At 38.8% G+C, this 17,808-nt stretch overlaps 1 protein-coding gene across 1 annotated transcript; it reads left to right on the top strand.

Moving 5' to 3' along the window:
- Positions 1 to 497: 497 nt before the first annotated feature.
- On the top strand, positions 498 to 17,265 carry LOC121385545 (circumsporozoite protein-like). Its single transcript, XM_041516256.1, has 2 exons — positions 498 to 549; positions 16,634 to 17,265. Exons 1-2 carry the CDS (start codon positions 498 to 500, stop codon positions 17,263 to 17,265), a joined length of 684 nt encoding a protein of 227 aa, XP_041372190.1.
- Positions 17,266 to 17,808: the final 543 nt, after the last annotated feature.

The raw sequence follows: 17,808 nt of genomic DNA, 5'->3' as shown, positions 1-17,808 counted from the left end.
ACGTGTTTCTGATCGTTTTAATATTTGTACTAACTTAATTTTCATTTTATTTCCTAAAAAGTATTTTTACGTACGTACGAAATTATTTTAAGACAAAATCCAGTTTGGGCTTGTTACAAATATTAAGACGACCAGAAACACATAGAATATACAGAAACTGATATCCTAAACAAGAAAATATATTTAGTATGTAAGTTTAATCGTAGAACTATTTTATTAGTCGGAAACATCTTACAATGCAGCAAACTCAGGGATGTCCCTTTAAATATTGGGGTTTTAATTTAAAGCTTTTTTTCTCTTTTTCTTTGTCAGTTTAGAAGTATTAAACCGATGAGAATATCCGTCGTTTTGACACGACCACCGTTCACAAGTGACTGGTTTCCCGGTCGGTACCGGAGAAGTGAAGATACCGGTTGAACCGAGCCGCGAGCCTCACGTCATTCGCCGAAAGGAAATCCATGTTTATTTTTCTGACAGCTAGAGGGAGCTGTTACAACATGATACCAAGAAGAATCCTGACTCAAACACGCGAGAGTTCCATGTTGGAAAGTTGGTAGACTTTCAAAGCTCTGTTTTGAATTTTACTTAATTATTGACTACAGTCTAAAATAAATGTTAAAACGGAAATTTGTTTATCGACACCCTAGCACAGCATTTAATAAACAGCTAATTGGTGTCTAATATATTATCATTGTGACACTTGGCCAGGTGTGTGTCACACATAGCCACAAAAGACAAGCACCTGTTACGGTTGAAGAGAATGACTGGGATGTGGAAAGCAACAGAAGTTAAAAAGTAGGTCAAGCTGCCAGATCGGGAAGAAATGAGATGAATGTCAAAGGAGAGAAAGAAAAGGGAGCAATGATGAAAAAAAAAAAAAAAAAAAAAAAATATATATATATATAGAGAGAGAGAGAGAGAGAGAGAGAGAGAGAGAGAGAGAGAGAGAGAGAGAGAGAGAGAGAGAGAGAGAGAGAGAGAGAGGCGGGTGGGGGAGTTAGACGGAGAGAAAAACCCTAAAACAAGAAAACAAAACAAAACAACCCCCACACGCCACCCCCCAACCCCTCCCCCCAAAAAAACCCCCAACCCCTAAGACACCCCAAGCATTAAAAAAATCCAAAAACAACCCAATATCCTTTTTGGGATATACTTCCCCAGGTAATTTCAGTATCTTGTAAAATATGAATTACTCGTGAGAGTATTACAATGCTGGAAGACAGTGCAATTGAGTCTGCGGTTAAGGTCTCACTACACAGATCACTTCCGGGTGAGAGTTCATTGATCACGGTCCACTATAGTTCCTAATTGTGACACAAGTTATGGTTCATATATTCACTTCTAGGAAATGGTGAAGAATCAAAACAATATGTATGTTTAATGGTAAGCCTTCTGGCTGTATTTTACCCGTGTTATTTTGTAATATTGTGCATCAACCTTTTGGGACATGGGTGTACAGCGCAAGAGACAGCCGGAATGAATCGGTTAATGAACCACCTGTTCGAACCGGTACTACAGCCAGATGCGGTCATTTAGCAAAAAACTGAGACGGAAATGTTCTCAATTTTGGAGTGAAAATAAATGCTTATATAATGTATGTTCGCAATTGTGTTTGTTGTTAATGCCAACAATACCCGTTCTATTGGCAATCTTCATTTGAAGTTGGGCAATTTAACATGGGTTTCAATAGCAGATGACATCTGTGTAGTGAGACCTTAGAACTCTCGATAAACTACTGCAGCTATTTTAGTTTGTTTTTAATTGTAATTTCCTCCACAATGGCCCAAGAGGCATCACACTGAATCGAACGCGAGCAGCCACGTATTACTTCCCCTCCTGGACACGCTACAGTACTGGGCTGCGTTCAAGTTTATTCTGAATGACCACACCGAGAGAACTAATCACAACTTTCGCGAACGTTAGCGTTTCTCGTTGTCGCTGAACGCAGGGTTGATATTTATCCACAGAAGCTAAGTTGTCGACATCATGATTGTCATCAACGCCGCAGACTCTGTCAACAACAACGGAAGCGTAACACACTGCACGATTTCAGCTATTTAAAAAATGTACAAAAATCAGTCTACGCCGAGTTTACTTCTACAATTAGCGAGAGAGAAACTCACTACACGAGATCGACAGCTGGGAAAACGACTGTAAAAATTAGAAGGAAAAAAAGGAGTAAAAAACCCCCAGTACAGATGTTTTCTCCATTTTGCGCGGTCTCTCATCCCAGCGCATTTAATGAAGATCGCAGCTGCGCGTGTCCAGTTGCTCTGGGAGAACTCGCGAGCACGAGAAGTTGCAGCCGACAACGTGCACCTTTTTGTGAATATATTCCTTCTCGAGTTTACTCCCTTGGTTTCTTCGACTTGTCGTCTTTAATTATGTTAAGTGACCATAATTGTCACATCTTGCGTAGCGATTATTAAACAATTAGTAGATGAATGGACAAAGGAATTAATGAAGAAATGAACGACCAGATGGGTGTTTATCAGCACCCTAGTACGAGAACGGGTCATTGAAAGAAAGGAATGTTTTCAATAGAAGAACTCAGCGTGTAAGAGCTTTGGTATGTCAAACATAATTGTAATTGTGACACTTATACTAGTATCAGACTACCAACTGTCAGTAGAATGTTGGCTAACTCGATGGTTGCGTAGTAATTTCCCCAACTCGACTTACGATTGGTAGGCTCAGACTAGCAACTGGGCGTTGTAGAGTGTCCGTCGCGTTGAGTTGTAAAAAAGTTAAAGTTTGTTCTGTTTAACGACACCACTAGAGCACATTTGATTTATTAATCATCGGCTATTGGATGTCAAACATTTGGTAATTTTTACATATAGACTTAGAGAGGAAACCTGCTGCATTTTTTCCATTAGTAGCAAGGGATCTTTTATATGCACCATCCCACAGACAAGACAGCACATGCCACGGTATTTGACATACCAGTCGTGGCGCACTGGCGTTGTAATGCGCGCTCCGACTAGCAACTGGACAGTCGTAGAAATCGTGACAGCAGAAAGTTGGCCAAAGACTTTTGGCAGTTGGTAGTTTGAGCCTAGCATTACTCTAGCATGTTGGAAGAAAAGAAAGGATGGAATATTTTATTTAACGACGCACTCAACACTTTTAATGACGGTGATATGGCGTCAGACTTATGGTCAGGAACCACACAGATAATGAGAGAGGAAAGCCGCTGCCGCCACGCAATGGGTTACTCTTTTCGATTAATTAGCATCAAGCGGTCTCTTATATTATGCATCATCTCACAGACAGGATAGTATATACCACGGCCCTTATTACACCAGTTGTAGGACACTAGCTGGGATTCTTCTTCTTTCATCTTCTCCTTCTCCTCCTCCTTCTTCTTCTTCTCCTTCTTCATCATTCTTCATCTTGTTCTACCTCTGAGCTACATGGCTAAACTTTGACTAAAGATGAGCGCTCTACCACTGAGCTACATGGCTAAACTTTGACTAAAGATGAGCGCTCTACCTCTGAGTTACATGGCTAAACTTTAACTAAAGATGAACGCTCTACCTCTGAGCTACATGGCTAAACTTTGACTAAAGATGAACGCTCTACCTCTGAGCTACATGCTTAAACTTTGACTAAAGATGAGCGCTCTACTACTGAGCTACATAACTAGACTTTGACTAAAGACGAGCGCTCTACCACTGAGATACATGACTAAACTTTGACTAAAGATGAGCGCTCTACTATTGAACTACATGACTAAACTTTGACTAAAGACGAGTGCTCTGCCACTAAACTATATATGTGACTAAACTTTGACAAAAGACGAGTGCTCTACCACTGAGCTACATGACTAAACTTTGACAAAAGACGAATGAATGAATGAATGAATGAATGAATGAATGAATGAATGTTTTAACGACACCCCAGCACGAAAAATACATCGGCTATTGGGTGTCAAACTATGGTAATGCAAATAAATAAAGTGATGATCAACATCAATATACAAATTCAAGGTTTAAACAAAAACAGTGTAAAGAACTGTGCCAAAAATACAAATACAAATATCACAGAATTTTACGGACACCGAATTTTACTCTAAACTTCAATTTGTGCTGTATTGGCCATTCTCAAAGAGAATGTTACACCCCTGCACCACGATGAGGTTACAGCACGCGCAGGGGACAAAAGACGAGTGCTCTACCACTCAGCTACAAAACTAGATTTGACTAAAGACGAGCACACTACCACTGAACTACATGACTAAACTTTGAATAAAGACGAACGCTCTGCCATTGAACGACATGACTAAACTTTGACTAAAGACGAGCGCCCTATCACTGAGGTACACGACTAAACGTTGACTAAAGACGAGCGTTCTACCACTGAGGTACACAACTAAACGTTGACTAAAGACGAGCGTTCTACCACTGAGATACACGACTAAACGTTGATTAAAGACGAGCGTTCTACCACTGAGGTACACAACTAAACGTTGACTAAAGACGAGCGTTCTACCACTGAGATACATGACTAAACTTTGACTAAAGATGAGCGCTCTACTATTGAACTACATGACTAAACGTTGACTAAAGACGAGCGTTCTACTACTGAGCTACACGACTAAACGTTGACTAAAGACGAGCGTTCTACAACTGAGATACATGACTAAACTTTTACTAAAGATGAGCGCTCTACTATTGAACTACATGACTAAACGTTGACTAAAGACGAGCGCCCTACCACTGAGCTACACGACTAAACTACCCTACCACTGAGCTACACGACTAAACGCTGACTAAAGACGAGCGCCCGACCACTGAGCTACACGACTAAACGTTGACTAAAGACGAGTGCCCTACCACTGAGGTACACGACTAAACTTAGACTAAAGGCGAGCGTTCTACCACTGAGGTACACGACTAAACTACCCTACCACTGAGCTACACGACTAAACGTTGACTAAAGACGAGCGCCCTACCACTGAGCTACACGACTAAACGTTGACTAAAGACGAGCGCCCTACCACTGAGCTACACGACTAAACGTTGACTAAAGACGAGCGCCCTACCACTGAGCTACACGACTAAACGTTGACTAAAGACGAGCGCCCTACCACTGAGGTACACGACTAAACTTAGACTAAAGGCGAGCGCCCTACCACCGAGGTACACGACTAAACTACCCTACCACTGAGCTACACGACTAAACTACCCTACCACTGAGCTACACGACTAAACGTTGACTAAAGACGAGCGCCCTACTACTGAGCTACACGACTAAACGTTGACTAAAGACGAGCGCCCTACCACTGAGCTACACGACTAAACTTTGACTAAAGATGAGCGCCCTACCACTGAGCTACACGACTAAACGTTGACTAAAGACAAGCGCCCTACCACTGAGCTACACGACTAAACGTTGACTAAAGACGAGCGCCCTACCACTGAGCTACACGACTAAACTTAGACTAAAGGCGAGCGTTCTACCACTGAGGTACACGACTAAACTTAGACTAAAGGCGAGCGCCCTACCACTGAGGTACACGACTAAACTACCCTACCACTGAGCTACACGACTAAATACCCTACCACTGAGCTACACGACTAAACGTTGACTAAAGACGAGCGCCCTACTACTGAGCTACACGACTAAACGTTGACTAAAGACGAGCGCCCTACCACTGAGCTACACGACTAAACTACCCTACCACTGAGCTACACGACTAAACGTTGACTAAAGACGAGCGCCCTACTACTGAGCTACACGACTAAACGTTGACTAAAGACGAGCGCCCTACCACTGAGCTACACGACTAAACTTTGACTAAAGATGAGCGCCCTACCACTGAGCTACACGACTAAACGTTGACTAAAGACAAGCGCCCTACCACTGAGCTACACGACTAAACGTTGACTAAAGACGAGCGCCCTACCACTGAGCTACACGACTAAACTTAGACTAAAGGCGAGCGTTCTACCACTGAGGTACACGACTAAACTTAGACTAAAGGCGAGCGCCCTACCACTGAGGTACACGACTAAACTACCCTACCACTGAGCTACACGACTAAACTACCCTACCACTGAGCTACACGACTAAACGTTGACTAAAGACGAGCGCCCTACTACTGAGCTACACGACTAAACGTTGACTAAAGACGAGCGCCCTACCACTGAGCTACACGACTAAACTTTGACTAAAGATGAGCGCCCTACCACTGAGCTACACGACTAAACGTTGACTAAAGACAAGCGCCCTACCACTGAGCTACACGACTAAACGTTGACTAAAGACGAGCGCCCTACCACTGAGCTACACGACTAAACTTAGACTAAAGGCGAGCGTTCTACCACTGAGGTACACGACTAAACTTAGACTAAAGGCGAGCGCCCTACCACTGAGGTACACGACTAAACTACCCTACCACTGAGCTACACGACTAAACTACCCTACCACTGAGCTACACGACTAAACGTTGACTAAAGACGAGCGCCCTACCACTGAGCTACACAACTAAACTTAGACTAAAGACGAGCGCCCTCCCACTGAGCTACACGACTAAACGTTGACTAAAGACAAGCGCCCTACCACTGAGCTACACGACTAAACGTTGACTAAAGACGAGCGCCCTACCACTGAGCTACACGACTAAACTTAGACTAAAGGCGAGCGTTCTACCACTGAGGTACACGACTAAACTTAGACTAAAGGCGAGCGCCCTACCACTGAGGTACACGACTAAACTACCCTACCACTGATCTACACGACTAAACTACCCTACCACTGAGCTACACGACTAAACGTTGACTAAAGACGAGCGCCCTACCACTGAGCTACACAACTAAACTTAGACTAAAGACGAGCGCCCTACTACTCAGCTACACGACTAAACGTTGACTAAAGACGAGCGCCCTACCACTGAGCTACACGACTAAACGTTGACTAAAGACGAGCGCCCTACCACTGAGGTACACGACTAAACTTAGACTAAAGGCGAGCGCCCTACCACTGAGGTACACGACTAAACTTAGATTAAAGGCGAGCGCTCTACCACTGAGCTACACGGCTAAACTACCCTACCACTGAGCTACACGACTAAACTACCCTACCACTGAGCTACACGACTAAACGTTGACTAAAGACGAGCGCCCTACCACTGAGCTACACAACTAAACTTAGACTAAAGACGAGCGCCCTACTACTCAGCTACACGACTAAACGTTGACTAAAGACGAGCGCCCTACCACTGAGCTACACGACTAAACGTTGACTAAAGACGAGCGCCCTACCACTGAGCTACACGACTAAACTTAGACTAAAGGCGAGCGTCCTACCACTGAGGTACACGACTAAACTTAGACTAAAGGCGAGCGCCCTACCACTGAGGTACACGACTAAACTACCCTACCACTGAGCTACACGACTAAACTACCCTACCACTGAGCTACACGACTAAACGTTGACTAAAGACGAGCGCCCTACCACTGAGCTACACAACTAAACTTAGACTAAAGACGAGCGCCCTACCACTGAGCTACACGACTAAACGTTGACTAAAGACAAGCGCCCTACCACTGAGCTACACGACTAAACGTTGACTAAAGACGAGCGCCCTACCACTGAGCTACACGACTAAACTTAGACTAAAGGCGAGCGTTCTACCACTGAGGTACACGACTAAACTTAGACTAAAGGCGAGCGCCCTACCACTGAGGTACACGACTAACAGACTACCCTACCACTGAGCTACACGACTAAACTACCCTACCACTGAGCTACACGACTAAACGTTGACTAAAGACGAGCGCCCTACCACTGAGCTACACAACTAAACTTAGACTAAAGACGAGCGCCCTACTACTCAGCTACACGACTAAACGTTGACTAAAGACGAGCGCCCTACCACTGAGCTACACGACTAAACGTTGACTAAAGACGAGCGCCCTACCACTGAGGTACACGACTAAACTTAGACTAAAGGCGAGCGCCCTACCACTGAGGTACACGACTAAACTTAGATTAAAGGCGAGCGCTCTACCACTGAGCTACACGGCTATTTAGACTAAAGACGAGCGTTCTACCACTGAGCTACACAACTAAACTTTGACTAAAGACGAGCGCTCTACTACTGAGTTTCTTTCGTTTAACAACACCACTAGAGAACATTTATTTATTGATCGTCGGCTACTGGATGTCAAACATTAGGTAATTTTGACATAGTCTTAGAGAAGAAACCCGCTACATTTTTCCATTTGTAGCAAGGGATCTTTTATATGCACCATCCTACAGAAATGATAACACATACTACCGCCTTTGATATACCAGTCCAGCCCCTACCACTGAGCTACATGACTAAACTTTGACTAAAGACGAGCGCTCTACCATTGAGCCACATTCCCCGGCTGTCAATACGAGGAACAGAAATGTTAGAGTCTTGACTATTCGGTCAAGAGCCGAAACGTTAGCTCAACGTGCAGAAAACCTGGCGATCATAAATCAGTAGTTTTGTCCAAATCGCCGCGTTATGCGTATCAGCTATTTCCAAAACATCTGTGCGTAAAAAAGAAGAGAGAAGAGAAAAAATCTCGAGCAAAGAAATAAATTTGTTGTGTGCCATACCTTTGTAAAAGATACGAATCGCAAAACCCCGGTGGCGTACGGAGAATAAAAATGTCTGATAATAATTTGAGCAGATAAAGAAGTCATTTCTGGATCGTAAATTTGGATTTCAAAGAGCGAAAGTGAGTCTAAAGCTTACACCCATTTCGTAGCCACCTTTAGTAGTGACTTGAAAGCTTGTTTTTGTTTATTTGGGCACGTGCAGTGTGTGGACATCAAAGCGTTATTAACCGTACCTCAACTAATAATTATGCTATCCTCATAACAAATTTAGGTTTTTTCTCTTTGTAGAAATAAGACTAAAGTTATTAATGAGACACATTTTAGTGTTAATGATTGTGCCATCACCTTAATGAAATATGAGTTGTTTATTTCTTAACGACTTCAGGCAGAAGGTAAAACTGCCTGACGATGATGTATAAGTCTGTATCGACTAATGGTAATTATTAACATTTAAAATAATAAATATCGCGATTAAAACAAAGACACAAACAAACAAACCCGAAAAAGAAGAAGAAGAAGAAGAAGAAGAAGAAGAAGAAGAAGAAGAAAGGCATCAAAGATCTTCCAAGTCAGTGATCTGTGAAACGTTTTAAAAAACCCTAACCTACATTAACAGTGTCTCTCCGTCTGTCTGTCTCTCTTTGGACATGGTGGCTCTCTAGTATAGTAACTGTTTTCTCGATTTACAAATGTCTCTAAAAAAAAAAAAAAAAAAAAAAAAAAAATGCAAATATTAAACATTAATAAACATATTAAAAAACACACATAATCATAATAATTTATTATAAACATTATAATAATCAACATAATAATAATAAACATAATAATAAACAAGAACATAATAATAACAATAACAATAACAACAAAAACAACAATAATAATAATAATTAGAAAAAAAATAGTTTAACTATACCATTAGAGCACACTGATTTACTAATGATCGGCTATTGGATACCAAACATTTGTTAATTTTGACATATAGTCTTAGACAGGAAACCAGCTACATGTTTCTATTAGTAGGAAAGTTTTTCTTAATAATCACAGATAGGATAGCACATACCACGGCCTTTAAAATACCAGTCGTGGTGCACTGATTGGAAAGAAAAATAGCTCAATGGGCCCATTGACAGGAATCGATCCCAAACCGAATGCTCATCAGGAGTGAGCTTTACCACTGGGATACGTCCCGCCCCTTAAACATAATAATAATAATAATAATAATAATAATAATAATAATAATAATAATAATAATAATAATAATAAAAGATTAAATGAAGCCGAAGCAAAATTCAAAATAAATTAAAAAATTTATAAAAACATTGACCAATAAATCGAACGAATAAAATGCATAAAAATTAATAAGATCAGTAACAATAACAACAGAGAATAATAATAAATTAAGTGTAAAAAATAAATAAAACAATAAAAATAATAAAAATTAGAAAAGCAAGTTTCATAATTGAAAAACTGTAGTCTAATAAATTAATATTTCATAACAAGCAATAACAACAATATCAACAACAAAAACATACAAATTAAAACGAAAACAGCAATAGTAACAACAACGAAATTTTTTTAATGTCATTAAAAACTTTGTATATAATGACATCTATTTTCCGAATTATAGAATATTTCGTATTAATAGTTGCTTAAATACTGTTTGGATAAACAAAATACAAAATTATTGATTTTGTTCAGGATGCGTTTATGATTTGAAAACATTAATGTAATGCAATGCGATGCAAAGCAATGCAACGTAATGTAATATAATGCCATATATTATAATATATTTGATTTTATTACTTTTAAAAATTTCGTTTAGTTTAGCTTAGTTTAATTTAATTAATTTAGTTTAGTTTAGTTTAGTTTAGTTTAGTTTAGTTTATTTAGTTTAGTTATTTTATTTTATTTTATTTTATTTTATTTTATTTTATTTTATTTTAGTTTAATTCTGTTCAGTTTAATTCAGTTTAGTTTAGTTTAGTTTAGTTTAGTTTATTTAGTTTAGTTATTTTATTTTATTTTATTTTATTTTATTTTATTTTATTTTATTTTATTTTAATTCTGTTCAGTTTAATTCAGTTTAGTTTAGTTTAATTCAGTTTAGTTTAGTTTAATTCAGTTTAGTTTAGTTTTACATCATTTATGTTTAGTTTCATTTTCATTTCGTTTCGCTTTGTCATCATTTCATTATACAGTAGAATCTCATTGGCTCCAACGCCCAACGGTCGAACCTACCGGTATTCTCGAACCAAGAACAATGTCCCGATTTTGTTAAACCCTTTTATTTTGGTGCTGATTGGTCGAATACCCCTAGGATCGAACAGAAGCTTTCTCTCGAACCAGTTTATTGGTCCTAACTGTAAAATTAAACATATTTAGCTCGAACGACTAAGTCTATCCGAAGAAATACAAAAAATATTTATGTACGAATTTTTTATCGACCTTTTTACGTCAGTCTCAAAGTAAGTTATTATAAATTTATAAGTGGAACGAATTAATCCTAGATCATATGCGGCTTATCATCTTGTTTATTTAGCACCTATTGGTAATTATCTTTCTAGTACAGACAATTGTACTACGACAATCGTTAACTGGTTGAACCTTGCCTGTAACACCAATCAATTGGTGAGCCTAGGCAGGCCTGGCCAGTTTACTTTAATTATTTTAATCGCTACTCTATGCCTGAGCGTCGGCATATTCTGTGTTTAACTTGAAATACAGGAGAGATCATTGTAATGTAGTGATTGCAACAATAACAGGTAAAGGCCCTCCGCCTGTGCTTCATGCATTCATTTTTTTCTCAGCGTTGTCAATATGTCGCAAAAGATTCTACAACAGCATAGTAAAGAACGATTTTTTAAATAAATAAATATTTATAAATACAGACTACCAGTGTGTTTGTTATTTGTTTATTTAAATAATAGTTACAAATATGTATCTCATCCGACATTTGACGACGACTTCGTTACTCATGAGTCAATAATACCATCTCGCCCAAGCCAGTTTTACGGAACTATGCGATGTGTTCCGATTGGTTTTTGTGTTACAGAAGCACCCGACAACGGCCGAATGCATGGTTCGAACTACCCGATGGGTCGAACAGACTTTGATGCACCGACAGTGTTCGAGCCAATGAGATATATATATATACACACACACATATATACACACATATACATATACATATACATATACATATACACACACACACACACACACACACACACACACACACACACACACACACACACACACACACACACATATATATATATATATATATATATATATACGTGTATATATAAATTTAGCTCAACTTAATTAATTAAATTCAATTTGGTTTAGTTCAGTTCAGTTAGTTTAGTTTAATTTTATATAATTTATTTTTCGTTTATTTATTATTTTTTATTACTATTTTTGTTTTGACAAAAGATGCTATTTTTAAGTGGAAAACCGAATAACTAATCGCAACAAAATAAATAGATTTTTATACAAATGAAAATGTTATTTTCATAATATTTAAGCACAATAATTATATTTCTTCTAAATGTATTATAATAAATTCAAATATGCGTGAACGATGAATGAATGATTGAATGAATGAATGAATGAATGAATGAATGAATGAATGTTTAACGACACCCCAGCACGACAAATACATCGGCTATTGGGTGTCAAACCATGGTAAAGGCAAAACACCAGCGTGAACGATGAGAACGATCACTGCCCCACCTCCACATGTGACGATTATACACACACATACACACACACACACACACACACACACACACACACACACACACACACACCTAGCTGAAAGGTGAATTAACATATTACTAGTCACTCCCGTTGTTGGCATCTTCCCTCTCATAAACAAATAACGAAAACTCGTCATTTAAAAAAAGAAACATTAAAATAACGTCTACATTGAGTACTAATATTTTATTTTAAAAAAGCCTGTTGTCAAAACTAAACTTTTGTTCTAAATGTAAATATTGATACCTTTTATATCCAGGAAAATAATGTTTATTTATACTTTTTTTTTTTTTTTTTTTTTTTTAAATAAACTTTTAATTAAAAAAAAAAATGAACATAGAATTCATAATATCACAGTTTTCTAAATACTTACATGCTATCAAGACTGTCAAAATGTTATTTGGACTTTCCTGATGCAGAGATACAAATATTCATTAACGTACTTCCGTATTCACATTTGTAAACTCGTACATAACATTTGGTTATTCATATCAAACTTCCATATTCAATTCTTTTTGCCCCATGCTGGTACAAAAAACCCTAACAACACATAATTGTTAATCCATGTGTTAAAACATCTTTGAAATGTTAAAATCTGGTGAAGTAGTTTAGCGTTTTTGAAGCCAAAAAACAGCCTTTGTTTATAACTAAAAACATAGGTTGTTGTTATGAAAAGAACATCTTAGCCTTTATTTAAGAAACACTTTACCTAAAACAGCACAACATAAAACAAATCAACTCAAAAGCATAACAAACAAAAACAAGAACACAATCAAGCAATACGGTCTTAATTGAATTTTAAAACTAAAAGGTATATCCTTTATTAAATAATAAAACTAAAAATTAATTCCTTTATTATACTAAAAATGCCAAAATAGCGTTCATCATTGCATTTTAAAATTAAAATTAAAAACCATAGCCTTTATTTGTCAAACAACAAAGGAAGAACAATTATATTTGTAAAAAAACAAACAAAAAACAAACAAAACAAAAAAGGGAAGAAAAATGAATACACACACACACACACACACACACACACACACACACACACACACACACACACACACACACACACACACACACACAAAACCGTACATATACATAACATAGTCTTTATTTAAAACGTAAAAATACAGCCTTTATTAAATTTAAAACTAAACATTATAGCTTTTATTTCTAAATAAAATACACATTCTTTACACACGTGCTTTTTTCTGTAAAGAATAAACATTTAGGTACACAAACGATATTTACTTATAGAACCCTTTAGACAGGTGGTTTTTATACACAGTGTCGATATTTTACGTGGATAACATACTAAAATAAAACCTAATCCATTACTAACGTCTGTATTAATATTATTTTTCAAAATTATGTACTTAGTACATTTTAAAATCTGGCAAAGTAGATTTGCTTTTTTGAAGCCAAACACAGCCTTTATGTATAACTAAAAACATAGATTGTTATTACAAATATGAAAAGCATAGCCTTTAAAAAAAATGTATGTACTTAGTACATTGTAATTGATCTCAGTACACTGTTATACTGTCCCATCCAATAAAACATTACATAATACAATCTGTGTTCGGGTGTTTTAACAGTTCTGATATCAAGATACATTCGAGCAACATATGCCAGTGATTGAAATATGATATTAAAAATCTCACCTTTTTACTGGCGATCTCTAGCCGCTTTGTGTGTAGTGCTGTATATACTGACGGTGGAATGTACAAACACGAACTTTTATATTTCTCGTTACGATAACACAGTGTCAAGATGGTAGTGGTGGTGGTGATGATGATGATGATGATGATGATGATGATGATGATGATGAGCAACGAGGCTCTCAATAGACTGTTTCCAGTCTGTAATTGATTTACTTTACGAGCCAGTGCAAAACAATTTTAAAGGTATCGAAATGAATGGATGGATAGGTAGATGGAAGTATAAATGACTGAATTAATAGATTTGCTTGTTGGACGAATGCATGAATGAATTATGGAGCCAGTGGTGACTCCTCAGATTGATAGATGAATGAATTATGGAGCCAGTGGTGACTCCTCAGATTGATAGATGAATGAATTAAGGAAAATGTTTTATTTAACGACGCACTCAACACATTTCATTTACGGTTATATTGCGCCAGACATATGGTTAAGGACCACACAGATATTGAAGAGAGGAAACCCGCTGTCGCCACTTCATGGGCTACTCTTTTCGATTAGCAGCAAGGGATCTTTTATATGCAACATCCCACAGACAGGGCAGTACACACCACGGCCTTTGATATACCAGTCGTGGTGCACTGGCTGGAATGAGAAATAGCCCAATGGGCCCACCGACGGGAATCGATCCAACACCGACAGCGCATCGAGCGAGCGCTTTACCACTGGGCTACGTACCGCCCCTTGTCGGGCGAATTCCTGAATGAATAAAGAAGCCAGTGGTGATTGCTCAGATTGATAGATGAATAAATAGAATATTGCCAAAGAACTCATCCCCAAAAACCCACTGGCAATAAAAATACAATTACCTATTATTTTCACTGCACAAATGATGTAATATAAAAAAACGTAGAGCTAGTTATATTTTGTTTAACGACACCCCTAGAACACGTTGATTTCTTAACCATCGGCTACTGGATGTCAGTCATTTGGTAATTTTGATATTTGGTCTTAGAGAGGAAACCCGCTACGTTTTCCATTAGTAGCAAGGAATATTTTATATCCATCATCCCACAGACAGGAGAGTACATACCACGGTATTTTATATACCAGTCGTGGTACACAGGCTGGAACGAGAACTAGCCCAAATGGGCCCACGGACGAGGAACGATCCTAGGCCGACATCATATTTACGTTTTTTTTTACAGTATTGCGATTGTGGTTTGATGGCGTGTGTGTATGTGTGTGTGTTTGTGTGTGTGTGTGTGTGTGTGTGTAGGGGGGGGGGGGGGGGATCCGCAAAAACATAGTAGTGACCTATGAGCGCCAAATGCTAATATACGTCTCCAACACGTACGCTATCGGAGTTCGTTCATTATTTTCGCAGGTGTCTGCGATTTCTAATCTCTCTTTCAGGTAGCCAAAGCCCTCGCTTGTTGTGCGATCTGTTTGGGATCGATCCCCGTAAGTTGGACCCATTGGGCTATTTCTTGTTCCAGTCAGTGCACCACGACTGGTATATCAAAAGACGTGGTATGTGTTATTCTGTCTGTGGGATGGTGCATATAAAAGATCCCTTGCTCATATGACATAAATGTATTTGTGTGCTATTTTATGACTTAATTATACAAGTAATAAAATAGCACACAATTACATTTATGTCATTTTCTGATATCAACTATATATATAAAAAAAACCCTCAACAACCTTCCCACAAAAACAAACAAACAACCCCCCCCGAAAAAAAAAAAGAAAGAAAAAAGAACCCAACCAAAAACAAAAAATAAATAAATAATAAAAAATACAAAAATTATATCTTATTTACTCGAATTAAATAGCAAAAGCTCCACATTATAAACACACACACGCACACACATACACACGCACACACACACACGCACGCACACACATACACACACGCGCGCGAGCGCACACTTTATATCTTATTTATATTTACTCGAATTTATTAACAAGAGACACATGGACCTAATCGGTCACATGAGTATATTATTGACCCCATCTACCACAGTCACAGAGTGCAAGACAACCATTTTCAGCTTAGGAAATCTGAACGACAAAACCGTATTCCGTGATCAAAATCGTATCCCTGCACAAGGCAGAGTCGATAGGAAGTTAGGCGAAGTTGTGAGTGCTTCCGCAATCTACTATCAGGTGCTAGCCCTTAAGAGGACTCTCAGGAAATCCGTAACATGTTTCATCCCTCCTGCACGAGGACTGCCACTCACATACACTGATTCATGGGTACACCTGTACCTATTCCAATGTGCTCTGTCAGTTTTCAATTTAGTAAACTAGTATGAGAGTGGCAGGCCTCTTTTTAGCGGCGCAAGAGGGATGGAATCGCCAGTAAAGGATGTCCTCGGAGGTGGCATGTCATCACAGCTGTATATATTACAAAGAGCTTTGTCCAGTGCTAGTTTTTATTAAGTAAACTAGTCTCCCGTAAAGGATCTCCTCGGGAATGGCAGTCCTCCTATAGACGAGGCACTAGATAGAGATTCATGGAATCAGACAGTATTTTGCAAAATACCCATTGGACTCTGCATTGGGTAGAGATACGACCAATATATTACAGTTTTGTCATTCAGAATTAGAGAACCCTATAGAGAACCCTATAGAGAACACGATAGAGAACCCTATAGAGAACACGATAGAGAACCCTATAGAGAACACGATAGAGAACCCTATAGAGAACACGATAGAGAACCCTATAGAGAACCCTATAGAGAACACGATAGAGAACCCTATACAGAACATGATAGAGAACCCTATAGAGAACACTATAGAGAACCCTATAGAGAACCCTATACAGAACATGATAGAGAACCCTATAGAGAACCCTATAGAGAACATGATAGAGAACCCTATAGAGAACACGATAGAGAACCCTATGGAGAACCCTATACAGAACATGATAGAGAACCCTATAGAGAACACGATAGAGAACCCTATAGAGAACATGATAGAGAACCCTATAGAGAACACGATAGAGAACCCTATAGAGAACCCTATACAGAACACGATAGAGAACCCTATAGAGAACACGATAGAGAACCCTATAGAGAACCCTATAGAGAACACGATAGAGAACCCTATAGAGAACACGATAGAGAACCCTATAGAGAACCCTATAGAGAACCCTATAGAGAACACGATAGAGAACCCTATAGAGAACACGATAGAGAACCCTATAGAGAACCCTATAGAGAACACGATATAGAACCCTATAGAGAACCCTATAGAGAACCCTATAGAGAACACGATATAGAACCGTATAGAGAACCCTATAGAGAACACGATAGAGAACCCTATAGAGAACACGATAGAGAACCCTATAGAGAACCCTATAGAGAACCCTATAGAGAACACGATAGAGAACCCTATAGAGAACCCTATAGAGAACCCTATAGAGAACACGATATAGAACCCTATAGAGAACACGATAGAGAACCCTATAGAGAACCCTATAGAGAACACGATAGAGCCCAATGGATCATATACAGCTGTGATGGCATGCACTCAAAGACTGCCAGGGGCAGGACGTAGCCCAGTGCTAAAGCGCTCGCTTGGTGAGCAGTCGGTTTGGGATCGATCTCCGTCGGTGGGCCCATTAGGTTATTTCTCGTTCCCGCAAGTGCATCACGACTGGTATTTCCAAGGCCTCGGTGTCTGCCATTCTGTCTCTGGGATGGTGCATATAAAAGATCCCTTGCTACTAATGAAAAACATGTAGCAAACTAATCCATTGTCCTGGATAGACAGC

Source organism: Gigantopelta aegis, chromosome 11, assembly GCF_016097555.1.
Source record: "Gigantopelta aegis isolate Gae_Host chromosome 11, Gae_host_genome, whole genome shotgun sequence".
NCBI classification, from domain to species: Eukaryota; Metazoa; Mollusca; class Gastropoda; order Neomphalida; family Peltospiridae; genus Gigantopelta; species Gigantopelta aegis.
This window is presented reverse-complemented; position numbering and strand designations above follow the sequence as displayed.